Source organism: Fimicolochytrium jonesii (genome assembly GCF_025526975.1).
Source record: "Fimicolochytrium jonesii strain JEL569 chromosome Unknown EV422scaffold_22, whole genome shotgun sequence".
NCBI lineage: Eukaryota > Fungi > Chytridiomycota > Chytridiomycetes > Spizellomycetales > Powellomycetaceae > Fimicolochytrium > Fimicolochytrium jonesii.
The window spans coordinates 235,225-261,969 of NW_026515689.1; the positions used below are offsets into that span (position 1 = coordinate 235,225).

The following is a 26,745-nucleotide window of genomic DNA, read 5'->3' on the forward strand; positions in this document are numbered from 1 at the left end:
TGTGCATGTTGTCATAAGAAGCTCATGTCTTCACACTTTCTGGTCAAAGTAATAAAGCTTTTCTTGGTCCATATCGATGCTTGTGATCCCACCGGCTGTGTCGCTCAGTTGGACTGCCACGACACCCACCACAGAAGGAAAAAGGAACTCGATGGCACACCAGTCCTTCAAGATTCGACTGAGAATAAATATGACGTCTAGGGTATACTCAAAGAAATGCACAAAAATCCTTGAAAATCCAAAAAAGAAAATGGAAGCAATCGTCCTAAAACCGCCAGCAGTGAACGCCAGCGCTATGAGCCGACGATTGCTAAAGGATTCTCATCCCATACGGGGAGCTATACGGAGGGTTCCCGTAAAAAAAAACCAGTGCGCCACGCCCCGTCGTTGCATCTATAGTGCGCCCGTGAGAAAGACAGGCGCTACGTCTTCCCGTCCTTCATCAGCCATTTGGCCAAAACATGCGCGAGGGCGCTCAGCTTGACCGGCTTTGCCACATGATCGTTCATCCCGCAGTCGAGGCATTTCGCCACATCGGACGCGAGAGCGTTTGCCGAGACTGCTATGACGGTCATGTCGCGCAGGTTTGGATTGTCGGATTGGCGGATGCATCGGGTGGCTTCGTACCCGTCTTTCCTGTTGAATAATGTTCATGAGCATTACGCATATCACAAGAGACGTACAGATAGAGGCCGGGGAACCGTACTGTGGCATATGACAATCCATTAGAACAACGTCGAACCGGGTGTCGCTGTACAGATGCTGTAGGGCTTCGTTTCCATCTGCTGCAATCGTATACTAGAATCACAGAAATGGGGATGTTGGATTATGGGTTGTGATATTATGAATACAGCATGTTCACTCACCCGCATTCCCAGCTTTTGCAGCAATTTCGAGAGGATGATCTGGTTGATTTGATTGTCCTCGGCTACGAGCGCGTGGAAACCCGCCAAACGCTCTGAGTCGGCTCGGGTGAGCTGCGGGCGCAATTGAAGGCTGTGCGATACAATACACTGTCAGCTCGACCGACACACGCACAATGCGAATTTTGTTCAGCGGCATACCCATTGGAAGATTTCCCAGCAATCCGAAATGGGATAATGAAATAAAACGTAGACCCTTTCCCTTCGACACTTTGCACCCATATTTTGCCTTTCATGAGCTCGACGAGGCCCTTGCATATTGACAATCCGAGGCCAGTGCCGCCGAAACGCCGGCTAGTCGAAGCTTTTACCAGCACGAGATCTCGAGATCAGTATCGGGTCACATCAAAACAGTATGAAAGTGAAAGAGCGCCTTGAACCTACCTTCTGCCTGATGGAAAGGCCGAAAGAGGCCCTGTATTGCAGTTTGCGAGATACCTATCCCCGTATCCTCACATTCGAAGTGGTATGTGACGGTTTGCCCATCGGTTGAGACTTCATCCTTTAGCCGTATTGTGACTCGGCCACCCGGTGACGTGAATTTGATTGCGTTGCTGAAATGTAGGCTGTGGGTCAAACCGTCCACATGAGCTGGTTCTAGAGTGGCAAACACCAACCTTACAACGTTGATCAAAATCTGTCGAATCCTTGGTGCATCTCCCAAAGCCATCCTTGCCGAAAGAACCGCAGTCTGCAAATCCAGTTGAATGTTCTTTTTGTTCGCAGATTGCTGGAGAATTGTTTGCACTTCTGAAGCTAAAGCTCTCGCATCGAACGGAGCTGCCTCGATGGACAGTTTGCCAGCCTCCACCCGGCTGAAATCCAGTATGTCCTTGATGATCGTTTCGAGACATTCAGCGGACAGACTGATGTTATCTGTCCACGCGCGCTGCTCTTCGGTAAGATTGGTTTCGCGCAGTAGCTCAGCCATCCCAATCACCCCAGCTATTGGCGTCCTGTTGAGAAAGCTCTTAGACGAGAAGCGCCATGGTTCATAGCCTCATCGAATGGGAGGCTTACCGAATCTCATGACTACAAAAGGGATTAGTTAGTACTCGTTTTCGTATTTTGCTAGCCAAGCATCGAAAACCAACCTCATGGTCGCCAGGAACTGGGACTTCAGCACGGATGCTTCCCTCGCCGCCTGCTCACGGGCTAAAGACTCCTTTTGCTCGTGGACATCCGTGACCGTGCCGATCCAACACTTGATTCTTCCGTCAGCCCTTACGACCGGCATTGACCGGGATATGTGCCATCGATACGAGCCATCCCTGCGCTTGATTCTAACTTCTTGCTCGAAGCTCCTACCCTGCGCGATAGCTGCTCTCCAATTCGCGTTACTACTTTGCAGGTCGTCGGGATGGGCCACCTGCGTCCATCCCGAGCCATCAATCACGGCTTCCATCGTGATGCCCAGATACTTATCCCAATACGTGTTTGCCCATATGCACATTCCTGTGTCATCGGTTTGATAGATCAACCTGGAAGGGGTGAGGGGATGTTATTGCCCGCACTAAGGGAGAAGGTACGAGAAGACAGACTTACTGAGGTATAACGTTTGCCATCTCCTCAAAGTTTAACGCTCGGTGATACCGCGACGATGCCTTTTGGGGGTCCGCATTCTTGAGAATGAATCTTTTGTACGTCTTTTCCACTGTCAATGCGGGGGTTCGAAACTTGCGCTTCGGCAAATGCAGAACCGCTCGCACCCGCCTTTTCCGACAAGCGGCGCATCCTTCAGGCCGGCTGTGCAAAGGTAGTGCTACACGCCTGCCTTGCCAGTTGAATTTGTTTCGTTTCGACGGAGGCCCTAACGACGAGTTTTCCGATACCATAGATCTTGGCCGTGGTTTGCGGGTGCTCTCTACGGCAGTCACCACGCTGTCCGTTCGGCTCGGGCTGGACGACGGTGGTTGCTGACCTCCAATGTAGGAATGGCGGCAGAGGGATAACCTGAAGTATGCTCCGAGAAGCAGACACAAGTCGGAGGCTAATTGCTCCACGACGGAGGTGGAAGGAAGATCCCCAGCACCTCTGGTCGGGTGCAGGCAAATGCGTACGATAGTATTGCTTAGGTCTCGACAGACCACAAGTGCGTCGGACGCTGACGTTGCCTTCTGCCCGCCTCTCTCAGCATGATGCTGCAAATGCTGCAAACACCACCCATCCTCTTTTGCCAGTTGAGATCTTACCTCAACCGGCACCTCCAGAAATGGTGAAATTATACGGACCTCCGTATGAGCGCCCGTCACCAGCTGGATTCCGTGAGCGAGGCAACTTGCCGCGGATTGTACGGTAAAATGGTAGTCTGACGATCCCTCCGCAAAAAGTGTGCCGACGATCTGCGAGTAGACTGAAGTGTACATTGGGGTGGACTGTCGCTGGAATCGGTAGGAAATGGGCATGCCGGGGGAGTTGAGAGCCCTCCCTTCAAGCGCGGCTTGCGCGAGGGCGGGATAGATAAGTACAGCGACGTCTTGGGGGCTGATGGAAGGCTCCAGGCCCAGATGGTCACCGCAGGAGTCGTAAGGTTGAAGGCCAGCGGCGCACAAGAAAGCAACTCGGAGTGACTTGTGCTTACGCGTGCAGATCGGGGGATGCTCTCCTGGCTAAATGTACAGTATGAAGACGGACACTCACAACGTGCACAAATCGATACGCAGGAGGTACAGTACAGTACATATACACATGCGAGCGACTCGGCGACCTGCCACACCACTGCTGCTATATATCGCTTTCATGCGATATTGTGTGCTTCGGGACTCACATCACAACAACTCCGCTGGTTTGCCACTTTCGAGCGTTCGAGGCTTTTGCATTTCACAAGAGCCTCGGAAGATCGGCATGGACTAGGCCCCTTTCATTGTGTAGAAACAAGGTCGAGGAAAGTTAGAGGGCTATTAGGGTGTGCTGTGGGAGCTTCCAAAGATTCTTTTGAACGCTTTTCCAGCGCCCACGGGTCCCCTCAGCCAACGGATGTACGCCCGGAGGACAATGGCACTCCTGCCGAGACTTAAGTTGCACAAGCTATACGCAGAAACAGTACATAGTGTTTAGCCTGGGTTCGAGACCATCGACAAGACTACCAAAAAGATAAAGAACGCGCAGATCCCTGCTGCCCCTGCCCCAGGTCCCAACCCGCACGAGAGGTTTTGAAATGGATGTAGGTTACCCAGCGCCATCAAGGAATGTGGTTCCGACCCTCAAATGACATTTGTTTTAGTCCCACAGGCCGTAACTGCAGGGGACTCAAGGCTACCTAGTGAGTGAGTTCGATGCCACAGATGCGCCAGGAGAAGCGATAAGGAATCCGCTGTTTCTTTGACCGCGACAGTGCTCAAATTCGACCGTTATATTTTTCATATAAGAAATAAGAGAATTTTGTTAATATGCCATGGTTTCGCCGAGCATGCCACGGTTCCAAAATAAATGACAGAATGCCACTCTTCTGCGCCGCAGCTTCCTCCTGCATTGAAGAGGCCGCGTAGGCCGAAAACCAGGCGTGTGGAGAGTGGAAGTCAGGCAAGCCAGGCAAAGGCATTGGCGGGCACAGGTAGCTCCCAGAACCTCTGTTCAACCTGCGGACAAGCTGGTCATAACCGTAGAACCTGCTGAGAAGCACATTCCTGATATGTTCTGTTCACTTGTAAGCTTCCCACTTTCATATTGGTGGTATGATGAACCTTCCTGATCTCAATTTGCCTGCATTCTCCTGGTTTCGGAGCATCCTCCTCTATGTACCGCTTTTGCATCCTACCGTGGGAACCCAAAGAAACCCTTCAAAGTTGGGGTAGTCGGTGGGTGCGGGACCCGCGGACATTGACGGCTGGCTGTTCCGCACATATCTTATACGTATTTCAAGGTCTGTAGAACTGTGTAATTGGGATATGTATCATGCAGAGCGTAACAGAAAGATGGCATGAGAAGCGATCGGAAAGGAACAAATGTACACATGGAATGGATGGGATATCAAACCACGATGAAACGAGGTGCCCAGTGCTCTAGAGCAGCATGGTTAACGGGTTCTCCAGGTAGCTCTTGAAAACACCCAACCATTTGGCGCCAACGGCGCCGTCGACGACACGGTGATCACAGCTGAGCGTCACGTTCATGACCTTAGAGGTCCTGAAACCCTTCTCGGTGGTGTCATCAAGAACCAGTTTGTCCTGGGCACCGCCGACGGCCAGGATAGCGGCATGTGGTGGGTTGATGATCGCGGTGAAGTGCGAGATGCCGTACATGCCCAGGTTGGAGATGGTGAATGTTCCGCCCTGGTATTCGTTGGGCTGCAGTTTGTTGGCGCGTGCCTTCTCGGCCAGGGCCTTCACCTTTGCGGAAATGTGGGATAGCCCGACGCCCTCGGCTCTGTGGACAATAGGCGTGATCAAACCGGTTTCTGAGAAGTAAATCAAACGTGAGCATCCCTGCAAGAACCGCTATGATCTCGAACAGGAGTTTGATGAGAATGCGTACCAGTAGCAACGGCAACAGCAATGTCGGCGTTGGTGAATCTAAGGAATTGCCCGATCAGCTCATGTCGAAAATATACCGAATAGCATTGCAACATGGTGCTTCAGTCCACTCACTGTCGGATAGATGTTCCTTGCCACGAGCTGTTAACTTCTGGGACAGCCTTCAACGCCAAGGCAGAAGCCTTGATGACAAAGTCATTCACGGAAAGCTTGTACTTTCCGTTGGCCTGGCTGTTCAACAGCTCACGAAGCCTTGATTGTGTGCAAAAGGGTTGAGTTCATCCGTCCACTGGCCGTCACGGAACTGCTGATTAAGTCTCACCTCAGAATCTTGTCCACGTTGATTTCTTGTGTCAGGTAGTAGTGGGGGATTTGTTGCTTCGATTCCTGGAGGCGAGAGGCGATGACCTATGCGAACCATCTGGTGAGCTACCGTTTCTCTACAAAGGCTGGGCGAGACGATACCCACCTTGCGAACGTTCGAGAGAGGGATGTCAACGTAGCTGGCCCCGGGAGCAGGAGCAGCAGGGGCGGACGTAGGCGATGCCGCACCAGGCTTCGTTGCAGCGGAAGCTATATCAGGATCAAATCGGTCAGTACCCATCTTTCCAAACCGTCATGCGCATTCTCAAAACCGCATGCTCACGTTTGAAGTTCAGCACGTCATCCTTGACGATGCGTCCGTTAGGTCCGGTTCCCTGGATGCTGCCAAGATCTATCCCCTTCTCGGCTGCCAGTTGTTTTGCGAGTGGACTGGCGAAGATACGATCTGGACACAGAGTCAATTGACGTGTTTTGACATTCACAAGGCATCTCGATGGGTACATACCACCAGAGCTGGCAGGTTTCGAACTTGGAGCAGTCGCGGGAGCGCTCTCCTCCTTCGTTTCCCTCTTCACCTCCTTCTGCTCGTCCTTGGCCTCCTTCTTTGGCGGGCTTTCCACCTTCTTTGGCTCCCCTGGGGCATCAGAGCTCTCCTCAAGCTTGTACTCAGTAAACTTGCCAACATCGTCCTTGTTCTCCACAAGGATAGCGATCGGCTATCAATTCCAAGGACCTGAAGCGTGAGTTCCTTCGCTTCCGCAACATATATGATAACAGAGCCACTCCTGACCTTGTTCACATCGACATCCTTTGTGCCAGCATCGATGAAGATCTTTGCGAGGAAACCCTCGTCTTGACATTCAAAGTCCATGGTGGCCTTGTCGGTCTCGACCTCCACGAGAACATCCCCAGGCTGAATCTCGTCCCCAATCTTCTTGTGCCACTGTCCCAGGTTTCCAGCAGTCATAGTGGGTGAAAGTGCAGGCATGTTCAGAATCGTATGAGGTGGGTATGCTAAATACATCACAGTTAGCATTGCAGACCACAGAAAGTACCATCTACATACACTTACAGTCAGATGCATAGCCTCGGCGGGCATTGCTGAAGTGCAGCTCGGAGGTAACAGCCCTTCGTAGACGACGGGAAGTGGCCACGCTAAACCAGGAGACGAGCAAGTGAGCACTTCTGTCGCAGGAAAGTAATACCGAAATGCCTGAAAGCACTTACGTTGCAATGCTGTATGCTCTGCCATTTGGCGTAGGCACCCGCGAGCTGGAGCGAAGAACAGCGGTAGCACATCTTGTTGCGCTCCTCAAGCTGAGCAGGGGCTTTGCGCCGGCCGCTGACCGACACACAGCACGGCTTATGATAGGTTGCATGTTGTCTCAATACCGGTCTGTCGACTCGCGATGGGTGTGGGAAGCGATGTCGTTGCAAGGAGACCGAAGGCAGATTTATCGCCGACCAGCTAAAGAAAAGCTTCAAAGGTTTGGCCTCGCATTTTAAGGCGCGTCGATCACAATCACATCGATCACATCATCGATTACGCTTGCAAACGTTCAACATGGTAGCGTTCTTCCCACCGTCACCATGCAGACGACTACTGTATATCAAACCGGTGAGGGAATACAGCCTATACAGGGACGATTAGATCAGACCCTAGAGTAGCAGCAAAAACGCCGAACCCGCAATCGCTCCCTTCGTGGAAGTGCTGAGGGAGTAAGCGATCCTGGGCACCAGTATCTCCAGTGTTCAAGTCGCCGAACATATGGGCGACCGCCGACATTGAGATTGATATATATCCGTCGCATACAACGAAAGGACGAAGGATCGCTCTTCGTTGCGAACAACTGGCACCTCGCGAAGGTGGCGATCTTTTGGCCAGTAATTTAAGATTTAAGATGGTCAAGCTCGCAAAGGAGAGGCCACCCGAAATTTCGATCGCTCTGGAGCCACGAACGAGAGGTCACACTAGGCAATCAAGCAAGCCCCACTCTCGTTACGACCCCTACCAACATGCATAGTGGTATGGGTACACCGCAATGTCCATAGTGAGTACTGATAGTCACGGAATACTGCCCGATTGTTGGTCTTGCCGGAATCGAGGGAGAAGTTGGGAGAAAAGTTGCGAGAGGTCCGGGCATTCATCATACATGGAGCCCTGCAGCCGTTTGGGCGCGTTTTTGGCAGCACTCACACTTGCCCTCATCAGCTTGCCAAATGCCCTCCCTAACCTGTCCGATCGTCGATTGTATAAGTATCCAAACCGGGCTGTATGAGGGACGGGAAACTTGAAAGGGTACGAAGAAGCTGCACGCGGAGATGTGTTGAATGATTACATAAGCGCGAATTCTTTCCCACCGACCTTTTCTCGTCAAAGTCCCGTTGCGAGTTCGACCACTTCTTTCATTCACCAGGACGCTCCAGAAACAATGCCACCAAAACGCAAAGCACCCCAACGTTCAAATCCCCGAGACTTCTCCTCCAAGAAGCGGCGGATAAAGCCCAAACACACCCAGGACGACTATGTCTCCCCCAACGAAGACGAGGAAGAAGTGGCCGACCTCCTAGAAGTTAACGACGCGGAATTGTCCAGCGACGACGAGGCTGGTGGGGTTGTTATTGAGGGACTGGAGGCCCTTGACGACGGAGGGGAGGGGGAGGAGAGCGAGGATGATGAGGGGGCTGACGGAGGGGATTTTGGGTTAGGGCATTTGGATGACGGGGAGGAAGAGCCGGTGGTGGAATCGGAGGAGGAGGAGGAGCAGGGCAATGTCAAGTCGAAATCGTCGAAAATGGCTAATGCCATTGGAAAGATTCTGGCGGCGGATTTGGGTGGAAAAGATGCACAGGTAGGGTTTCCTCTTTGCGGTGTGACATGAAGGAGGTTTCTCCTTGGTCTTGCAAAGCCGAGCGGTGGAGCGGTGAAAGAGTGCCGACGCTCACCCCGGTATACTTCCTTTTTTCCCTTCCTTAGCGCCCAATTCTAGCCAAACAAAAACATATCGAACGCCAAATCGATAATGACAAACTAGAAGCAAAAGCCCGCAAAATCATCTCCGCCGAGCGAAAACAGAAAGCCGATGTGGGACACGTTACGCTTGACCATTCGACGACCGATTATGAGAAGCGGTTGAAGAAGGTGGCGACGAGGGGAGGTGCGTGGTGTGGTTTCGATCTAGGGTGTGGGAAAATGGGGAGCAGTGGGTCTGACGTTTTCGATGCGCTCATTGATATAGTCGTGAAGCTTTTCAACGCTATCCGGGTTGCACAAAAAACCGCTGAGGAGACGAAGCTGGAAGGAATCCAGAAGAACAAAGACGCTGGTTAGTGGATGGTTTTGGCGTACTTAGGTTGCGTTGGAGTGTGTTTGGAGAACCGCCGTTGATCGTGACTTGGGCTTTGCAGCACCGGTAATCACAAAAAATACGTTCATGGATATGCTGAAGGCGCAGGAGAAGCCAGCGGCAGGGAAGGGCGCGGAAACAAAAGCTGAGGAGCAGAAGGTAGTTCTCCGCCCTTGCGTCAACAAATAGTGGGAAGTAGATGCTTACCGTGCTGTCCTCACAGAAAACCGCCGCGGTGACCGATGCAGGTCCATCATGGATTAAGCAGGACTTCATGATGAAGGCCCCGAAGCATTGGGACGAAGAAGATGAAGACGAGGGCGACGGCGACGTAGTATAGAATTGTTTTTTTTTGGCTGGAAATTTCCTTTTATCTATTCTCCCCATTCCCACAATTCATTCACACGATATACAACTTCCAAAGGGGTTTCAACCACACTTGACGGAGGTAGCTTTCACAATATAGCACAATATAGCCTATAGTTCGGCCTCGATTAAAGTTCATATATATATGGCCCATGAAGGGTCGGCTCTCCGCTGACTATCCATTCAAGCCTTGGTTGCCGAGTCGCGGAGTCGCACCGTCCGGCGGAGAAGTAGATGTGAGCTTGGATGGAGCCTGCGCGATCCAGTCTGGTCGGCCCGGTGCGATGCCATGCTGCCACTCTAACAGTCTGTACAGGACCGCTTCGTAGCAGAAAGCGAACTGCTCGATCATCTGGACCGCGGCGATGCGGGATTCTCGTAGCTTCTCGACCGTCTTCCTGATGATATCTTCGTCGATATCCGAAGGGGATTTGGTCTTCTCCAGCAGTCGCAGAACACCGTCGATGGCGCAGAATGTGCCGGTTCGTCCACACCCCGCGCTGCAGTGGATAACGACCGGTCCTGTTGCCCCAGCGCTTGCGCCTTGCTTCTGAAGTTCGCGGGACAGGTCGATAACGGAGAGGACGCTTGCGGGATTGCTTGCGCTGTGATCCGGCCAAGCCGTAAAGTGAAGCTGCCACAGCTCTCGAGACTTGCCTCCCGATGAGATCGTTAACCTCCGAAGAATGACTTCGCCGTTGGAGTGTGATTCTTCGCTCTCCATTTTGATCAGGATCTCACCGAGGTTGGCGCAAGTCAAAGTTCCTCCAACAGATTCAGGAACGTATCTGCTACACTTCACCCTTCCCCGCTCTTCTTCCTTTGTCAGCATCACAATCAGACTGCTGTTTTGCTCCCAGACCATCTGCCAAAAGTCGCCGATTGTCTCAGGAAGCGGCCCTTGAGAGAAGATGCAGGGGATCGTTCCTGGCAGTCCGTGTACGTGGCTAGCATTTATATAGTCGGACTCTTCGGGTTCTAAAGGCGTCATCAGGACGACCCGGGTGCTATCGTAGGGAACAATATCTGAGTAGCGATTGCGGGACTCATTTCCGGGTCCCCATGCCGCCGAAAACTCGAAAGCGCCGCCTTCATCCTCCGCGTCGTAGGCCTCTTGTATTCGTGCGGCTTCTACTTCCTGAATGTTTCTGTAGGAGCTTCGCAGATATTCACTTATGCCGGGGCCTAAGTCCACAACACCCCGCAGCCACGTAGGCATGTTGGACCCGAGAATGAGTTTCCCAACGGAAATAATGCCCTCCCCGAGGTGGTTTCCAGCGGTCATTCTATTCGTGGGATATATGCTCGGAGCGCGAGAGAAACCGGTAGATATCAAGCGGAGGTGCTTGTGTGCGGACCGAAGTCGAGTTTCAAGTAGACGCTGAGTTTGAGCTTGAGTTGCAAATGCTGCAAACTCACTAGTTGCGAAAGTGGAGCAGCCGCGACGCAATGCTTCTTTTGCAGTGGAAAGATAATGACCTGCCCGTGGGAAAATGTGGCCCCGGATCTTATGACTTCGCACGTTCGACAAAACGGCTCTCCTTCCAGGCAAGTAGGTCTAAGCGTTTTGACCGGAGGTGCAGATCGGGGCGTTGAGAGTATGCACACGAAGCTGGTGGAAGACAACGAAAGACGCGAAGGGTCCAATCATGTCCAGGATCATGTCTGCCTCTGTCATAGCTGTCTGTCATGTCCGAAGGGCGGCTTCGCGACGGTTTCCAACTCGGCCACTGCATTCCATCCTTCCATCGGGAAACAGCGACAGCAGCGAGTCCTTCACCCTCCCACAGATACCAGGCGAACGCTTGGTGAGTACAGCATTTCACTCTCTAGAGATCGATTTGCGCTCACTGTCCCTTGACCCCGACAGAGTTTGCGAGGATGACAACAATACAAACAGAGGACCAAGTGCGGCAGGACAAAGGCGTTTCCCTCATGGGCACCTATCTACTACAGGGCTGGGTCATGACAGACAGCCCTTGTCCCTCCTCTGGATGCAACCTGCCCGTGATGCGAACAAGAGACCGCACTCGCAGTCTCTGTGTGCTATGCAATGATCCCAAAGACCCTTATCCCCCCGCCTCCGTGGATGTCGCACCCACGGCACCAGTAGTGATTGGACAACTGAACGCTGGTGAACTCTCCGGGCCAGCTCACCACTTTGAGGTGACCCCTGAGGAGGACGCAGAACTGGAGGCTTTCCTCAAGACTGAGAAAGACGCTGAAATTTCAAGCCACGCGCCGACTACCGCTCGCAGCGAACGAGCGCAGAGATCGGACCGTGCAAGCAAGTTGCTTGGTGAAAAGCTGCTGGCCGGGTGGAGCTTACTCGACGTTGTGTGCGACGATTGCGGCGGCGTCCCGCTGATGAGGAATCACCAGAAGAAGAACGTCTGCGTAGGTTGCGGTGCTGGTTCTGGAATCCCGACAACCACTACGCTGCCCTCCGCGAACGTGTCAACCTCGGTTCCTTCCAAAGTAGCCCCATCCCCTACTCATATCGAGAAGACCCCACGTTTGGACGACGCGATCCAGCGGGATCTACCCGAAAGCAAGCGACGCAAGACGGACTCTGCCTCACCATCTGCACGATGCGACTATGAACACATATCTATCCAACTGGCCAAGACATTGACAACCATACGGAAGCGCATGGAGGATTTTAGACAGTCCATAGAGAGCAGTGAGGATGTTGAAGGCATTAGAGCTCTGTGCGAAGGTATCGAGAGCTGCGCGAAAGCTATCAGTGCTCTGGAGAGTGCTAGAAAGGCAACGAACTGAGATTGGCAAAGTCAGGACCTACCTGGTCCATCTAATTTGAATACGTACATACATTGAACGATCAGACCCGCTGCTTTTATCAGCTGCTCTCGTCGATTCACCTCTCCGGGAGGCGGTCGATTATTATGACTATCACGTGACGCCATGTGGACGCGCACTCACTAGATGTGTGTTATTGCGAGGAGACAAGCAACACTCACTACCCGAGCACCGATCAGCGACCGATTATCCCCGCCGAACTCTGTACTTCGCAGCCAGCCTCCCATCTTACGTTCCCACCGCAAAACCGATACGCAGAGTCCCCTCCGTTCTGTTGGATTGAAGATAAATCTGTCCCAAAATGAAACTCGTCAGGTAAGGACCACCTCAATCACACAGACGCTGGCTCGCTTATGAGAATCACGCCGGCACCAACGGCTGTGGACTGTGCGGCCACCTGGACCTCGGCGCGACAATGCTATGCGGCTTGCAGAGGGGAACTTTCTTGATGGAAACTGTGACGCTTGAGGCAAAGTATGGAATCTGACGGTGATCTCCGTGTTCTTCCTTCGTGACTTCCCCAGATTCCTTATGAAGTGCAACAATGAGACGGTAACCATCGAGCTGAAAAACGGCACCATCGTCCACGGCACGATAACAGGGGTAGACATGCAGATGAACACGCATCTGAAGACAGTCAAAATGACCGTCCGGAACAAAGACCCAGTCAACCTCGAAACGCTCTCGATTCGTGGAAACAACATCAGATATTTCATTCTGCCCGATTCGCTGCCACTCGACACCCTGCTGGTCGACGACTCGGTGAAAAGCAAAGGACCGAAGAAGGAAGGAAAGCCGGCTGGAGGACGCGGACGTGGGACTCGAGGACGGGGCGGAAGAGGTGGACGGGGTGGAAGGGGACGAGGAAGGGGTTAAGCGGTTCTTGGGATACCCGGGGAAGTGTCCGAAGGCGGTAATGTTTCCCCAGGGTCTTTTAGTTGTAGGAGAGAACTGTCCGTCCGCGAATCATGCGTCTTCTGGAGAGGGCATATGACAACCGTATGCCATTGGCCCAGCTTAACCCTTTCTTTGGCGGCCGCTATGCCGCAGGAAAGCTGGAGTTCCATATCCTGCGAAGAGCATCCTTGGTTCCGCCTCTTGTGCATGTAGCTCACATTCTAGGTGCAGGATAGCGTCTTTCTCCTCTTGTATATTGTTTATATATTCTCCCTGAGCGTTGATTCGGATGTTCAACACTGTGCGTACCATGGCATACTCGGAACTCCCAGTCAAGCATGATTTGCTTTTGCAGAAGCTTTTGAGAGTTTTCCGACTGAGGATTTACTCCTTTGTCCGTCCAGCTGGGTCGATTTTTTCCTACAACTAATTACGGGCTAATTCTGCAACTATTCTACGAAGTCGAATGGTATGAAAATCTATGCACTGCTATCCGAGATTCTAATCCCAAACTCTTTCCGCAATGCCCGTCGCACATAATTCTTGATCTTGATCGCATCTACCTCACTCTCCCCGCCATGTCCACCTTCCCCACGCAATTTCGACCGTCCCGCGAGCCTGGAGATGCAATCAAGGTCGATGATCTGCTCCAACACCACGTCCAACTCCTCGTCACGATGCAGCTTGGTGCGAAGCATCGCGTCAAGGAACGTCTTTCGCACGCTCAAGACCGCGGCTTTTCCATCGGCAACCCAATCCAATCTGTGCACGTCTCTTCTCCGAGGCCGGGTGTTGGGTGTGATCATATACTGCCAAGATGTGTTGGGCTGCTCAATCTCGATGATCCGCGGAACATAGCGACCTTGCTTCCTAGCCAACTTCGCGATATCCACCAAATGACCGATGGTGGAACTTTTCTTCATCTGGGCCCACGTCTGTGCATCGAATGTCCGTCGCCACACATGAAACCTGTTAAGCGTGTGTTCCGCAGCTTCGAATGCCGCCGGGTTGGTGAGGTCGGAGATGTGGTAGTAGCGACTGCGGGGGCCGAAGCGGGTCCAGACGGCGCTCCAGACTTGGTAAAGAACTGTGAAGATGCGGTACTGGGTAAAGATGCGGAGGGTTTCGGCTGGAATGCTTTGGGACTTTTTGGCAGTCCTGGACGCCGCGATCACTGGCGTTGGTTTCGAGACTTCGGCTGTCTGAGTCTCTTCTGCGCCAGCAAGCGGCAGGGGAGGCTCTTCCATCGGTAGCCTCTCTGAAGTTCCCGTCGCCTTTTGGGGTTCACTTGCCGACTGCATCTTTTTTAGAGCTACTTGGAGGGCTTCCACCTCCAACAGAGCGCTATCGAGTTGCGCAGAGAGAATCTTGTTGTACTTTACATATCTAGCGGGTATCGTCCTTATAACGTGCAGCATTGCTTCTATTCCCATCGTCAGCTCATCGAGAGACTTCTCGACAGTCGGTGTCGGCGTAGTGTAAATTTTCAGGGCAGCGGGGTTCGGTTGTTCATCCGGTTGTTTCCTCGACCTGGGTTCAACATCCTCTTTCTTCTTCGGTGCTTTCCACGAGTCCTGTTTATCTTCCCATTGTACTCCGTCTACACAGTCCAGTTCATACAGGCCCGGCACAAGTTTCTCGTCTAATTGGCCGGTTGCCTCGGAAAAGAGCAGGTTCGTGTCCGTAAGGCCTCGAAGTCTCGGTGACGCTCTTGGCGAGATTTGCAGCGCGGAAAAGATGAGGCGGCAAGAAGTGGGGTGTATTGGGCCGTACGTCGTCCTTTTATGTATTATGCGGATTGACATGGTGCCTCGGTTTCGATATGTATAGTCGACTTGTCTGGATTTCGATAGGAGGTGGGGATATGAAGACGTCTGGATGTTGAAGGTCGTTGGGTTGGAATGCTGGTTTCGATCGGAGTTTTCTCGAGAAGAGGCGCAGCACATTGACAATTCTGACAGCGCGGCGCGGCTTCCGACAAATTGCGCTGGGATAGGTATGGACGTAGAAAACAGTTACATTTCATCTACGAGTACGACAAGGCAATAATGCATACGTCCATTGGCAATGCAACGCAAAAGTACACGATATGTTCAAGAAGTACTATCGCCGCCCAGTAAGTCTGTCCACAAAAACAAAGTCATGCAAGTAGGTAATAACGTCCGAAATCCATGGTGGAAGGACTCTTCGTCCTGTGGCTCCCGTTCGTCCACCTGCTGCGTCGTGCGCCCGCTCGTCTTTGAATACACCCGTTGCTACTTGCAGAGCTGGCAAATTCGCGCTGGCGATGGCTCGCTCCGCTCCCGGGAAGACGATAAGATATGAGGCTGCTATAAGTGGGGTCTGCGGCGATCCTGCGTGCATCTCATGAAGCGCAAGAGGCCGGCGGAAATCCCGGCATCTGAGGCCGGCGGGCCTTGCGGCTGGTTGACGGCCTTCCGTGCCATCGCTTACACGTGCCGAACGAAGGATACGCAGCTCATCCAAGTCCCTCAACTCCACGTCCTCCTTCTTACTGCGGGTGTCTGCACCCCGTCGTGAAGTCTTCTCGGCATCTGATATGACAAGCTCTCGATCGGGAGGGCTCAGCGAGAGCTCTACTTCATACATCTTCGGTGGCTCCTTGGGAAGAACCGCGACCTTTCCTTCCCTCATCAGTCTCACGAGGAATACCCTTTCTCGGCACCGCCTGGCCAAAAACGTCGCGAGGAGGCTCGTCACAATGGCCGAGAGAAACACGATAACGAAGGTAGCGATATCCGACGGTTGTATGCCGTCGGTAATTGCACCTGTGTTTCCGCCAGGTCCGTTCGCAGTAGAGCGAGCTGCTGTAACTTGCACGCTTACTCCTACCGAGGAAGGTGTATCTCGTTTCCGTGCTGTAACCCTCGCAGGGTAGCTAACCCGAAGCACGTAATCCGCGGACATGTGATCATGGCTGTACGTGGAAACTGTTAGGTCACCACCTAGCGTTGAGTAACTGCCCACTGGCTGGATCGACAACAGGGTGAGATTCAGTTTCACGTCTCCGTTGTCTGGCTGCGCGCGGAATGTGATCTCTGCAGCGGCGATAGAGCTCGTGAGTCAATATCGACTGGTGATGCCAGTGTGTGCGCCAGTCTTACCATATCCTGGCATGTCGATGTATACTTTATAGTCCACAAACGCGCCTTGTAACAGGACCGTCGAAATGGGGTCGTGACCCACTACCAAAGGTTGCCCTGTGATGTCACAGCGTGAGTTTCAACGAAAAGGTAAAAACCATCATGGCTGCAGTCCTATTTTCCACTCACTTATTGGACATTTGGAGGCATCTCTCGTGAACGTCGAACTCTGCGGACAAGAATTTGGAGTCCCATTGCCCGACGTTGCATTGGCGAACACGCAGCTGTCCCCGCACCACCCGCAGAACGGGCGCGCTACACAGTCTGTGCAGTCATACCACGATGCACACCACTTCGTTTGTGCGCAGACGTCACGGTCAGCTTGCGATCCGAAGTCCGGCAAACTTGCAATGGGGTATGAGTAGTTGTCGTTCAGGAAGACTCCGTTAGCGCCGGCGTGCATCAGAATGTTGTCGTTGCGTAGGACGCTTGAAGCGCCTTGACGGCGGGCTTTTCCGCGACTCGGACTCCCGGCATAGACAACATTCATGCATGCTTTTGGGTTGCGACGCGCAAGGGAGTATCAGATTGATTGAAGAGCGTGATCAAATCAATAATGGCATTCCCTTACCTACATCCAGCAGCAGGACGTCGCTCGATAGGCATTCTTCATTCACCATATTGGAAGTGAGTAAAGGACGGATGCCCCCGTTTATCGCAATAACATCGTTCCCAATGTAATGACCGGTTGCATCGATAACAAGAGGTAAATTGTCTTGAAGCGGTCCCAGATACCAGTTTCCGGCGTCTATCGAAAAGTAGTACGTCGGTAGCCCATATTGAAGATTTGGTATCCACATGTGGTAGCTGCCCCCGATCAGATGAAGCGAGTTGCTTCTGGGATGGTATACAAGGAGGCCGTCGCTCATTGGCAACGGGATTGGTCGCAAAACCCTCCATTGGTTCGAACCTGCCAAGTCATCGTTAACACGTCCTGCCGTTGAAAAGCAGCGGAGATTCTCCACATACTCGATGTGTATTCGTACAGATTCCTCGAGTAGCTTGGGCCCGGAATAATACCGCCTACTACGTAAATCTTGTAACCGGTCGGCGTCTCCACCAAAGTGGCTGAGAAACCGACAGCAGCGGTTGGAATGTCCCCTCCTGTTCGCACGGGGCTCCAAGTGTTGCGGTCTGAGACAGTGAGTTTGTGAACGTTGTCATCAATAAAGGATGTCCTTCTGACTCGCACGAACCTGGGGAATAGTTCCAGATGTACCTCGTCGTCAATGGTCCACTCTCGGTCACCCCTCCGAACAACACTAGTGTCCCGTTCACCATCCAAGTAAAATGTCCATAGAGCGCCCCAGGCGACGATCCGGTTGTTCTGGAGATGCTCGACCATCGGCTTGACGCTGTCGCTCAGATCGGATGAACTGTCAGAGACGTCAGCGAAAAAGCATTCACTCGGTAGAACGCTCACCAAAATCGTGAACGAGAATATCATTCAGCAAGGTGGGCTCTTCTCCATATCCAAACGTGACGTATAGTTTCTGCAATGAAACGTCCGTATGTCAGCCGATCCTATTGTCAGCAGACAGACTTCCGGAGTACGATACCACTACTTACGTCGCTTGTCCTGTCGTATGCTCCAGAATGGTACGCTCGTGAAGTAAAACCAGGGTATCCTACAGTGTCTGAGCTCGAAGTTTAGAACCCGCACCTGTGGAGAGTCCTCGTGGGATGTACCTTTTTGACAGAGGTCTCCTGCATGATAGAGGTCACATCTGCAGGTACCAGCGACACAGGGAAACCCGGCACATTCTGACGATGTGCTGCAAAGCTGCGATTTATCTAGACATTCTCATCTTGAGTTCGGCGGACGGAAAGGACCCCGGGTATTCTATAGTGGACTCACCCCTAACTCGGAAATGCGCTGTGAACCCCGTAGTGGTGACCGCGGAATCCGAATTGAAGACCACTGTCATCGCATTCCCCGTCGAGACCACTACGGTCTTGTTTCTGACGCCACAGAGCTCGGCGATACGAGGGCCAGACTGATCCGCTCCATCGTAAATCACCACGTAGTCGTACCCGCATTCCGTGTGGAACGATTCAAATGACAGCTGGATGCGAGTAAATCAGTCCCTGGTGTAGGCTTTTCACTGCTTGTGCCACAAGGGGCCTACCACTACAAGTGACTGGTCGCTCCGGGGAGTGATTCTCCATACGCAGTTCATATCGATATCGTAGTTTGACATCGAGTTCCCCGCTGCGGTCGCGATCCATCCTTCATCATCCTGAATATCGGTCAGGGGGGTGCAATATCCGTCGGCGGGGTACTTCGGGATAGTTGTCGTTCCGCGAACTGCTAGTCGGCTATTTCGATCATCTGTGGAAAGTTCCTTGCATTGTACTTTTGCTTGAAGCAGTACGACTACTGCTTCAAGCAGAAAGTACCAACAAAAGTTTCGCATTTGTTTTGATGTTGTGAAAGGCTAAATGCACGAAAGGAGGTTTCGACGCACGATCTGCGCTGCATCGTCGCCAGCTACGACGAGATCTGGCTTGTACTGGCTGGCACGGACGGACAGACGCACGCTAAATTTCCCGCGCCTTGTCCACCGCAGAAACTCTGGAGGAATGACGGTTAGCGGAGGATCTCCGCAAGCTGACGTAAGGCGCGTGCTTTCCACTCTTCTGAATCAGCTTCTGAATCTAGTTTTCAGACGCACAGTTCCGAATGTGGTCTGCCCGAGAGTTCCGACAACTCTGGCACGGTGGCATCTCCCTCTCCCAGCCAGCAAACATTTGCAATCGTCATGGACGGCCAACAACAAGACGCAGGGAGGCTCTACACACGTTGCTACTGCGAAGAGAATGTCTACAACCTCGTTCGCTTCGTAAAAGAGTTACCGCAGACCTCCAGCGCCCCAGATTTCACAGACCCTTACGCAAAAGAAATCGTCACTTTCTTCCGCGCCAATCAGTTGACTCTCAGCGATGTGCACGTTGTGTTCGTGTCGTCTGACCTGGGCTGGGTGGACATAGCAAAGCAGAAAGCGGGGCAACCTCCGAGAGGGGCCGTCATTTGGGATTATCACGTCTTTGCAATCGCTGTGGCGGAAAACCGCAAAGTTGTTTTCGACTTTGACTCTACTTTGGGCTTCCCTGCGGATTTACCGACGTATATCGAGGAGAGTTTTCCGCACACTCGCCTGCCCGTCCCCAGGTGAGTGAGAGCAACGCTGGAGGCTCTAGCTGCTACTACCAATCTGCTGAGTGCTCCGCAACCAGAAAGTTTCGTGTTGTCTCGGGCGAGCAATACTTGGCCTTTTTCTCCAGTGACAGACGACACATGAAGAAAACCGTAGATGGGATGTCGACATGGTCTGCCACCCCTCCAACACACGCCCTCATCAGGTCACATCGATCGGAGTTGATCCATGCACAAGAGCAGGAGTACGACCGCGAATGGTCTAAATGTTGGGGTCCAGCTCACACTGCTCCGGTTGACAGCAGCCACACTCTGCCCTTATACATTCGGATGCCGCCGGATGGAGCCGAAAATGGCGGGATCTGTAGCTCGAACCCCTTGGGAGAAGTAACGGATCTAGAGCAGCTAATCAAATTTTTTGAATAGCGCTACCCATGGTACAGTTCCGGTGGAAAGCTTTCCGCCCGTTGCAGTCTTTGTTTCTGGCCAGGGCGAGGTTCCACAGCCCAAAGTTTCATCCGGACAGACGGTCACGAGATGGGTAAAAAGTGGAGACTTCAAGAGTGCGCAACATGCGAGATACCTCCTGATATTCCGCCCATCTTTGACCGAGACATTCAAGCCGCCGCCAACTTTCGTTTCCTGATTCATCAATATTCACGACACAACGGGCGTCGACCTCCAATGGAATGCCTGACTGGGTACCTAATGTGCCGTTGTGGTGAAGTTTGCCCATATTCCCCTCCTTAGATAAGTATCCCGTATCTAGCTATTCCCACCCGCGATGGCACACGACCTGCGTGCATCGCAAAACATGCGACTTTACTTTTTGTAATTTGTAGATGAGAGTTTTCATGGCACTCTAAATCGAATGCATCTGAAATTTACTGCATCTTCATTTGGGTAAGTGTCTGGTAGATAGTTATTTGAGCCCCGCGCCCCTTCCCCGATGGCCGTCTGATGCGACGGCATCTGAGAAGGCTGAGCGCGAATTTGATTGGCATTCGGTAATATCAAGCTCAAGCTTAACTGCCTCCATGATGAACGCCTCGAAGGGTAGCCAGGCACAAAAGTAAACCATTTTGAAAACCCAGGGTACCGCGAATGACCTGCGTTATGTAAGCAACAAGCGGGAAACTCCGACCTATTTTTGGGATACGCTTTAGCAACCTACTCACCCATATTTAGTTCCTCGCAGTTCACCATTGTCCTTTGGCATCAGAAGGGAGCGACGTAGCAAGAACCACAGTTCCTAATTTTGTCCAGGCATCATTTAGACTTAGCATCGGACCCTGGTACCCGTAATTATAGCTCTTGTATTTCGAACAGCCTTGTTTCTCAAATTTGAGGGATCATCAGGCAGGAAATATAAAGCCGGAGCGCCTGACTCACGGCTGTCAGTTAGCCAAGCGCCATTTCTTTCCAAGCCTACGGCCAAGTCGGACTTTGCAAGTGCGTCATTTCTTATCGTACGGGGCGTAAAAGCAGTCACAAGGCATATACCCAAGGCTGCCAGGGAATTCCTGCTAAGAATCCTCGTTTTGGACGGGCGAGACTTCACGGCCGTTTGTATTTTGCAACTTCGTATATACAACGACTTCCACAGATCCGCAGATCCCACAGCAAGGAGTTCTCCTTCGATTTCTCCAATACCCATCGACTGTTTACCGCCACCGTTCTCTGTTGGACTCCTCCTCGAAGCTCGAATCGAGCCCAAGTAGCTCTCGATAGCACGCTCGCTGCCTCACATCATGACTTCCATAAACGACGATTTCCTGAGAGAAATGTTCTCGTCGTCCCCGTTCCAGGCGCAACAACAAATTTACATGCCCCAAGACTGGCACCAGCCTCGCAGCGTGCCGACGGACAATGTCCTGACCGCCGAAACGGCTGGAATGCTTTCCGGAGGAAACGTCCCGGTTCCTCGCTATACGCATAGCAACAACTACAGGCCGATCAGCACCTTGACGTCTCGACACTATCCGCACTTCAGGCCGGTCCCCGATAGACAACAGCCTCTGGCTGTCCCTCATAGTTTCCATAACCAACAGGCGCAATCGTACAACGACTTGTACACGGCATATCCTCCAAGCCCGTCATCACCGCTATCCGCCACCATGCACTCGATGTATCAAAGCGAGCGCCTCCCAATTATGGCGTTGCAAGCAGCGAACAACAATGTCGGTGCCATCACTCCCACCACCCCGGCATCTTTCGGAAGCCATGGGGAAGACATGTTGCACTCGAGGGGTATTCGTCCTTTTGAGGTGGAATTCCCCAACTTTCAAGGGGACGGCCGTAACAAGCCCCCATACCCCTACGTTGAGTTGATTTCGTACGCCATCAATAGCCATCCGAGCCAGAAGATGGCGCTCTCCGAGATTTACAACTGGTTGCTTGTTCACTTTCCTTGGTTTCAAACGGCCACTAGCAACTGGAGGGTGAGCAGCATCTGCCGTGGTGATGGTCGATTTCAACCGCACATTGACTCACTTTGCCTTCCCCCTTCACAGAACTCCGTAAGGCACAACTTGAGTCTTAACAAGAAGTTCGTTCGAGTTCCACGAGAAGCCGCCGACGGAGTCGGGAAAGGCGACCTATGGACCGTAGAGCCTATGGCGGAGCTCGCGCCGGGTCCGGCACGGAATAGAAGGAAATCAAGCGCAGCGAAAGTGCCCTACGAGCGAAAGAAGTCAAACGCTGTAGCAACCTCCGTGCAAGTCAAGAAAGCCGCCTCAAAACCTACCAGAAGATTGTCGCAGGCAGCTCCGGCGCGACAAGCCCCCGTCACATCCCCGGCGGCAATCGATCTGCCTGAGGTTCCTCCGTTGGAGAATTTTGAAGAAGAAGTGCTCGCTTTCTTCAACAGCCAACCACCAACACCCTACGTCGGACATCCCTTGTCTTGTCCGCTGCCAGCCATGGAGGGCTCCAGCGAGAGCCTTGAAAGCTTGCTGGTGGACCTTGCGTGAGGACCTAGTATAGGAAGAGCCTGATCGTATTGTTGTCAGCTTGATCAATCCTGTATACCCAACCGCAGTTATCGGGTCTCATTCAAGAAATTAGGAAGTATAGGCATAGCCGTTGAGTGAGAGTAAACTTTCTCCGTGAATCCTGCGTACAATTTCCCTATACTGCCAATTGTTTGCTACATACATACTGTACGTCCGCAACGCATACGTGAAGAACTCGGCTATTTCAGTTTGATGCACATTTCAGGATCCGTTGAATCTTATCAGGATAATGATGTCACTGCTGTCCGATCACTTCTTCATTCGAGGTGATGAGCCTATGGCAAAGTGTCGACTTCGTTGGCATGATATGATATATCGCCGGCCGAATTTGCGATCAAAGATGAGAAAGTCGCCACGAACCCTGGGCAACTGTGATCGATATGGATCTCCGCAGTGTCTCTGATCCTTCTCCTGCAATACTTACACATGATCTACATAGCGCGCGTCGAGTGGCATGCATGTACGTGAAGTATTGCGCAACGCAGCCATACTGTAACAAGCCCACCTGCGTCAAGCTTGATATCGCCCAGGCCGAGGGAGGTGCTAGAGGACCAGTGGTGATGGAGGTGTTACCCCTGGCCCGCATGTTTTCTGCCCTGGCCGCTAAACAGCCTACCTGAGGCATATGGACGCGTCGATCACAAACGAGCTTGTTTGCAGCAATATCCGGTGGGACAGTTTCCAAAGGAACTGCGGATCCGAACTTCCGAAGGGGGCACAAAGACGACTAATTCCACGCCGACTCTCCGCGGACCCGGACGGCCATTCAATGGCATACAGTACTTACTGTAGAGGTTTGCCGGCCGCCACGACCATCTCTGTTTTCGCTTCCAACTTAGCAGCTTGAGGACATGTTATTCTATCCTGGTGGCCAAGCGAGAACCAACACGCAGTTTTTTTTGCGTGCGCAGACATCGCCACCACCTACGGTCACAACATGCATAGCCTCGCGAGGTCATACAACACCGCCGAGCGTCCATACAGCGCAGCCAGAGCCACTCCCAACGGGTATAAAGGTCAGGCAGCTACGTGGCCAAGCGAGAACATACCAGTCACTGAACCGCAGCTACCGGGCCCTTGCCCAGTTCGCTCATGAGGCTGGTAATGAGCCAGGTTCCGTCTTTGAAGACGTTGATGATGCGGACGTTGAGGAGTAGATGCCCAGATACCCGTAATACCGTATGATCTCGCTCGGCAACGTATCTTGTTGTATAGCAGACTCGTAGCTAGTGGCTTCCTTACCGTTGTATGTTATAAAAATGAATCGTAGCTTGACGTTGACCTATGACGCATGTAAAAAAATCTGCGTGTTGGTTCTCGCTTGGCCACCAGGATAGATAGATGTGGGATAGCCATCGGTCTCGCCGTATCATGCACACGCCTGCCAGAACCGAGTTCCGGTCAGGTCCAACGCAAAAAAGGTGTCTGTCACCTTCGAACGCGGCCACCAGGCTTCGGAAACGTATTTGTACCACCCGGATCATTAACGTTTCCAGAGTCCGCCGTTGCTTTACGGACTTGTAGACTGTTGGAGATCCGGATGTCGTTCTTCGTTGAAAGTCAGTGCTGCCTGGACAACCGTCGTGCAAAGTTCTCTCGAGTAACCCAACAGAGAATCGTATAAGGATCATGGATCAGCTTCTCCTACTCCCTTCGGTTGATCGAGATCCAGTGCGTTGTACACTTTTTCGTTCGACAACAATCACATACGGTTCTTCTTCGTGGGTGTCAATACAGAGCCATTTTGATCCCACAGTTGAATGTTTTGTGGCCAGATCACCTTCTGATATTTGTGTGCCGCTCCTTTGTGAGACTGGATACTATTCACCTCACGAAACGCAGAACGGAATGGAAGGAAGACCTGGGGAGAGCTGGCTGCGTGTTTATGCACTCATCGTTGACAGTCTGAGACGGAGAAAGCCATAAAAGGGCGAGGAGCGCACCTCACACCCTTTCCGCACATCAGCAAGCTCCTTCATTTCTTCTCACCCCCTTGGTCCTATCCGAAATGTTCGGCTTCGTCAAAATCGCCAGCTTCCTTGTGGTTGCCGCCAACCTGGTGGCTGCCGCTCCCAGTGCCGCCGTCGCCGGAACCGCTGTTCCCGGCGAATACATTGTGGTGTTCAAGAAGAATGCCGCTGCCGCAGCTGGTAAGCTGCGACGCTCCAGTACCCATCCGTTGTATATGATCGCATTAACATCTCTTCGTCTGTAGTTCAGTCTCACGTTAGCGCGCTGAAAGGGGCGAATTGGGCAGGCACCGCTTTCGCTGGCCAAGGATTCGGTCTCAAAGCGGAATACAGTTTCGGTGGGTTCCGTGGCTACCATGCCAAACTTCCTCAGAGTGCCGTCGAAAAGCTCTCGGTAAGGCGATTGTCGCGTGATTTGCGCCTGAGTATTGGAATTCTCGCTAACGTCTATTCACCTTCACTCAACAATCGCAGAACGATCCCAATGTGGAATACTTTGAGCCCAACAAGATCGTGACGGTGCAAGGCACGCAGACCAACGTTCCCTCCTGGGGCATCTCCCGTGTCGATCAACGCGCTGGTCCCGCGGATTCAACCTACGTATACCCTGACTCCGCCGGAGGTAAGACATCTGGATTGCCTTCGTACATCTGATTCGCAACTGGCGCTCATTTATCTGTTGATCCTTTGCTCAGCTGGTGTCGACGCTTATATCATCGACACTGGCATCTACATTAGCCATCCCGACTTCGAGGGACGTGCGAAGGTCGGTGCCTCTTTCGTGACCGGCGACGGCGATGCCGATGGAAACGGACACGGTAATGCTCTCCTTCCGTTTCCACCATGAACCAGAACAAACCGCTTACTGTTGTCATCTTTTAGGTACCCACGTTTCTGGAACCATTGGATCCAAGACTTACGGAATTGCCAAGAAAGTGAACCTGATTGCAGTCAAAGTCCTGAACGCGCAGGGATCTGGAACGAACGCTGGCGTTATCCAAGGCGTTCAATGGGTTGCCACCAACGCTCCAAAGACTGGCAGGAAGTCAGTTGCCAACATGAGCCTCGGCGGCTCGGCCTCCACTGCTCTCGATCAAGCGGTTCAAGCTGCCATTCAAGCCGGCGTGAGTTTCGCGATCGCCGCAGGCAACAGTGCGGGTGACGCCTGCGCCCTTTCTCCGGGTCGCGTCCCAGAAGCTGTGACCGTCGGCGCTTCAGACTCGTCTGACACTTTCGCCAGCTTCTCCGAGGGTGGTTCCTGCGTGGATATTGTCGGACCTGGTGTCTCGATTACGTCCACTTGGAACAACGGCCAGACCAACAGCATCAGCGGCACATCTATGGCCACCCCTCACGTCGCCGGCGTGATTGCGCTCGTCCTCAGCGAGGGCAAGGCGAGCTCCCCAGCCGAAGTTTCCGCCTACCTGAAGTCCGTCGCCACGAAGAACGTGATCAAAAATATCAAGGCAAACACCCCCAATTTGCTTTTGTCCAACGTTTTCGGTGACGTTGTGCCCCCATCTCCCACTGCCACCGCCACCACCGTCCAGCCCACTGCCACCGCCACCCAGAAGCCCACACCCACCCCTACCCCCTCCAAGTGCCGATTCCCGGCTTGCTTGTGGACTCCCAGCTGCTCTACCTGCGATTGGGGACGCTGAGCGCCGGGACTAGATACAGATTGGAGTATATAGATCACAGATCCAGTTTGCCGCTTGTTTACACTTCAGGTATCAATATACACCAGTTTGTTCGATCAAAACGCTTCGCCATGTCTCTGAGAATTTGTATGATTTGTATGACGGGATGTATTTCAAATGATAATATATGCGTCGACCAATTTCGCAGAACAGGTCTTTCCCACCTTACCTACGCGGGCTACGATTCTACGCATTGACCTATCATCATCCCTCACTAGGCTCAGTATGGAGCTCACCTCTCCACCAAGCGGCGTGGACTGAGCTGCTTCAAGAGTACGATTCCGCAACGTACCCGGGGAAACCTATACCTTCGCCACCTATTACTCTCTCAGAGGCCTTTCCATCAGAAGCGCGTCTCGGACCAATATTCACCACTTCCCGACTTCGCGAGTCACGATTCCTCTCCTATCTCTCCTATTCCCTGGTTCGCATCCCGAAAGCACCGATTCTCTGGCCTTCAACAGTATCCCGATGGCAGCGAGCGAGCGACGCGTTAGTGAGGGGTCCGCCGCAAAGCGTCGAGCTGTATTGTATGTATGGTACGTCCCGGACTCGGAACCAGATGCGCCAAACATCGATGGAGGCTGCATT

The 26,745-nt window shown here is 52.6% G+C and overlaps 11 protein-coding genes across 11 annotated transcripts; 6 read left to right on the forward strand and 5 right to left on the reverse strand.

Annotated features, from left to right (window-relative positions):
* Positions 1 to 52: 52 nt before the first annotated feature.
* EV422DRAFT_538274 (uncharacterized protein) lies at positions 53 to 3,620 on the reverse strand. Its single transcript, XM_053070963.1, has 10 exons — positions 2,633 to 3,620; positions 2,469 to 2,569; positions 2,018 to 2,404; positions 1,944 to 1,955; positions 1,541 to 1,879; positions 1,308 to 1,477; positions 1,065 to 1,227; positions 867 to 996; positions 707 to 798; positions 53 to 636 (listed from the first exon to the last, which is right to left on the reverse strand). Exons 1-10 carry the CDS (start codon positions 3,326 to 3,328, stop codon positions 423 to 425), a joined length of 2,304 nt encoding a protein of 767 aa, XP_052923325.1. The 5' UTR covers positions 3,329 to 3,620; the 3' UTR covers positions 53 to 422.
* Positions 3,621 to 4,694: 1,074 nt separating this feature from the next.
* On the reverse strand, positions 4,695 to 7,210 carry EV422DRAFT_181157 (2-oxoacid dehydrogenases acyltransferase-domain-containing protein). The gene is made up of 10 exons (XM_053065151.1): positions 6,947 to 7,210; positions 6,792 to 6,874; positions 6,510 to 6,733; positions 6,225 to 6,435; positions 6,042 to 6,164; positions 5,865 to 5,968; positions 5,718 to 5,803; positions 5,510 to 5,647; positions 5,397 to 5,434; positions 4,695 to 5,319 (listed from the first exon to the last, which is right to left on the reverse strand). Exons 1-10 carry the CDS (start codon positions 7,096 to 7,098, stop codon positions 4,925 to 4,927), a joined length of 1,554 nt encoding a protein of 517 aa, XP_052923326.1. The 5' UTR covers positions 7,099 to 7,210; the 3' UTR covers positions 4,695 to 4,924.
* A 941-nt stretch (positions 7,211 to 8,151) lies between these two features.
* On the forward strand, positions 8,152 to 9,406 carry EV422DRAFT_569775 (Rrp15p-domain-containing protein; the record flags this gene model as incomplete). The annotated part of the gene is made up of 5 exons (XM_053072799.1): positions 8,152 to 8,571; positions 8,697 to 8,877; positions 8,959 to 9,045; positions 9,128 to 9,225; positions 9,290 to 9,406. 5 exons carry the CDS (start codon positions 8,152 to 8,154, stop codon positions 9,404 to 9,406), a joined length of 903 nt encoding a protein of 300 aa, XP_052923327.1.
* A 201-nt stretch (positions 9,407 to 9,607) lies between these two features.
* Positions 9,608 to 10,651, reverse strand: EV422DRAFT_508227 (protein-tyrosine phosphatase-like protein; the record flags this gene model as incomplete). The annotated part of the gene is made up of 1 exon (XM_053068727.1): positions 9,608 to 10,651. The coding sequence occupies one exon, from the start codon at positions 10,649 to 10,651 to the stop codon at positions 9,608 to 9,610; it is 1,044 nt and encodes a 347-aa protein (XP_052923328.1).
* A 434-nt stretch (positions 10,652 to 11,085) lies between these two features.
* Positions 11,086 to 12,414, forward strand: EV422DRAFT_538294 (uncharacterized protein). Its single transcript, XM_053070964.1, has 2 exons — positions 11,086 to 12,296; positions 12,376 to 12,414. Exon 1 carries the CDS (start codon positions 11,314 to 11,316, stop codon positions 12,211 to 12,213), a length of 900 nt encoding a protein of 299 aa, XP_052923329.1. The 5' UTR covers positions 11,086 to 11,313; the 3' UTR covers positions 12,214 to 12,296; positions 12,376 to 12,414.
* Positions 12,415 to 13,478, forward strand: EV422DRAFT_538296 (Sm-like ribonucleoprotein). The gene is made up of 2 exons (XM_053070965.1): positions 12,415 to 12,567; positions 12,777 to 13,478. The coding sequence occupies exons 1-2, from the start codon at positions 12,554 to 12,556 to the stop codon at positions 13,126 to 13,128; spliced, it is 366 nt and encodes a 121-aa protein (XP_052923330.1). The 5' UTR covers positions 12,415 to 12,553; the 3' UTR covers positions 13,129 to 13,478.
* Positions 13,479 to 13,628: 150 nt separating this feature from the next.
* Positions 13,629 to 14,954, reverse strand: EV422DRAFT_569779 (uncharacterized protein; the record flags this gene model as incomplete). The annotated part of the gene is made up of 1 exon (XM_053072800.1): positions 13,629 to 14,954. The coding sequence occupies one exon, from the start codon at positions 14,952 to 14,954 to the stop codon at positions 13,629 to 13,631; it is 1,326 nt and encodes a 441-aa protein (XP_052923331.1).
* Positions 14,955 to 15,242: 288 nt separating this feature from the next.
* On the reverse strand, positions 15,243 to 18,876 carry EV422DRAFT_621891 (uncharacterized protein; the record flags this gene model as incomplete). Its single annotated transcript, XM_053074156.1, has 12 exons — positions 18,443 to 18,876; positions 18,172 to 18,379; positions 18,003 to 18,107; positions 17,883 to 17,950; positions 17,737 to 17,806; positions 17,510 to 17,668; positions 17,283 to 17,447; positions 16,885 to 17,223; positions 16,443 to 16,808; positions 16,275 to 16,370; positions 15,363 to 16,208; positions 15,243 to 15,271 (listed from the first exon to the last, which is right to left on the reverse strand). Exons 1-12 carry the CDS (start codon positions 18,728 to 18,730, stop codon positions 15,243 to 15,245), a joined length of 2,739 nt encoding a protein of 912 aa, XP_052923332.1. The 5' UTR covers positions 18,731 to 18,876.
* Positions 18,877 to 19,075: 199 nt separating this feature from the next.
* On the forward strand, positions 19,076 to 19,896 carry EV422DRAFT_589719 (N-terminal glutamine amidase-domain-containing protein; the record flags this gene model as incomplete). The annotated part of the gene is made up of 2 exons (XM_053073510.1): positions 19,076 to 19,477; positions 19,537 to 19,896. The coding sequence occupies 2 exons, from the start codon at positions 19,076 to 19,078 to the stop codon at positions 19,894 to 19,896; spliced, it is 762 nt and encodes a 253-aa protein (XP_052923333.1).
* Positions 19,897 to 21,773: 1,877 nt separating this feature from the next.
* Positions 21,774 to 22,082, forward strand: EV422DRAFT_480015 (uncharacterized protein; the record flags this gene model as incomplete). The annotated part of the gene is made up of 2 exons (XM_053067289.1): positions 21,774 to 21,911; positions 21,984 to 22,082. Coding segments are annotated over 2 exons (237 nt in total), but the record flags the coding sequence as incomplete, so codon positions are not given.
* Positions 22,083 to 24,492: 2,410 nt separating this feature from the next.
* On the forward strand, positions 24,493 to 26,115 carry EV422DRAFT_508233 (peptidase S8/S53 domain-containing protein; the record flags this gene model as incomplete). Its single annotated transcript, XM_053068728.1, has 5 exons — positions 24,493 to 24,634; positions 24,700 to 24,848; positions 24,929 to 25,076; positions 25,150 to 25,272; positions 25,337 to 26,115. The coding sequence occupies 5 exons, from the start codon at positions 24,493 to 24,495 to the stop codon at positions 26,113 to 26,115; spliced, it is 1,341 nt and encodes a 446-aa protein (XP_052923335.1).
* Between the last annotated feature and the right edge of the window lie 630 nt (positions 26,116 to 26,745).

Bases quoted from the DNA above. Each gene is read 5' to 3' on its own strand.
- EV422DRAFT_181157 (XM_053065151.1), bottom strand. From the start codon at position 7,098: ATGCAACCTATCATAAGCCGTGCTGTGTGTCGGTCAGCGGCCGGCGCA. The intron at 6,165-6,224 runs GTATGTACCCAT...CTCTGTGTCCAG, and splicing joins GAAACCTGCCAGCTCTGGTG to ATCGTATCTTCGCCAGTCCA. The intron at 5,320-5,396 runs GTACGCATTCTC...TTTACTTCTCAG, and splicing joins TGCTGTTGCCGTTGCTACTG to AAACCGGTTTGATCACGCCT.
- EV422DRAFT_538274 (XM_053070963.1), bottom strand. From the start codon at position 3,328: ATGCCCATTTCCTACCGATTCCAGCGACAGTCCACCCCAATGTACACT. The intron at 2,405-2,468 runs GTAAGTCTGTCT...CACCCCTTCCAG, and splicing joins ATGGCAAACGTTATACCTCA to GTTGATCTATCAAACCGATG. The intron at 1,478-1,540 runs GTTGGTGTTTGC...CCTACATTTCAG, and splicing joins ATTTTGATCAACGTTGTAAG to CAACGCAATCAAATTCACGT.
- EV422DRAFT_538294 (XM_053070964.1), top strand. From the start codon at position 11,314: ATGACAACAATACAAACAGAGGACCAAGTGCGGCAGGACAAAGGCGTT.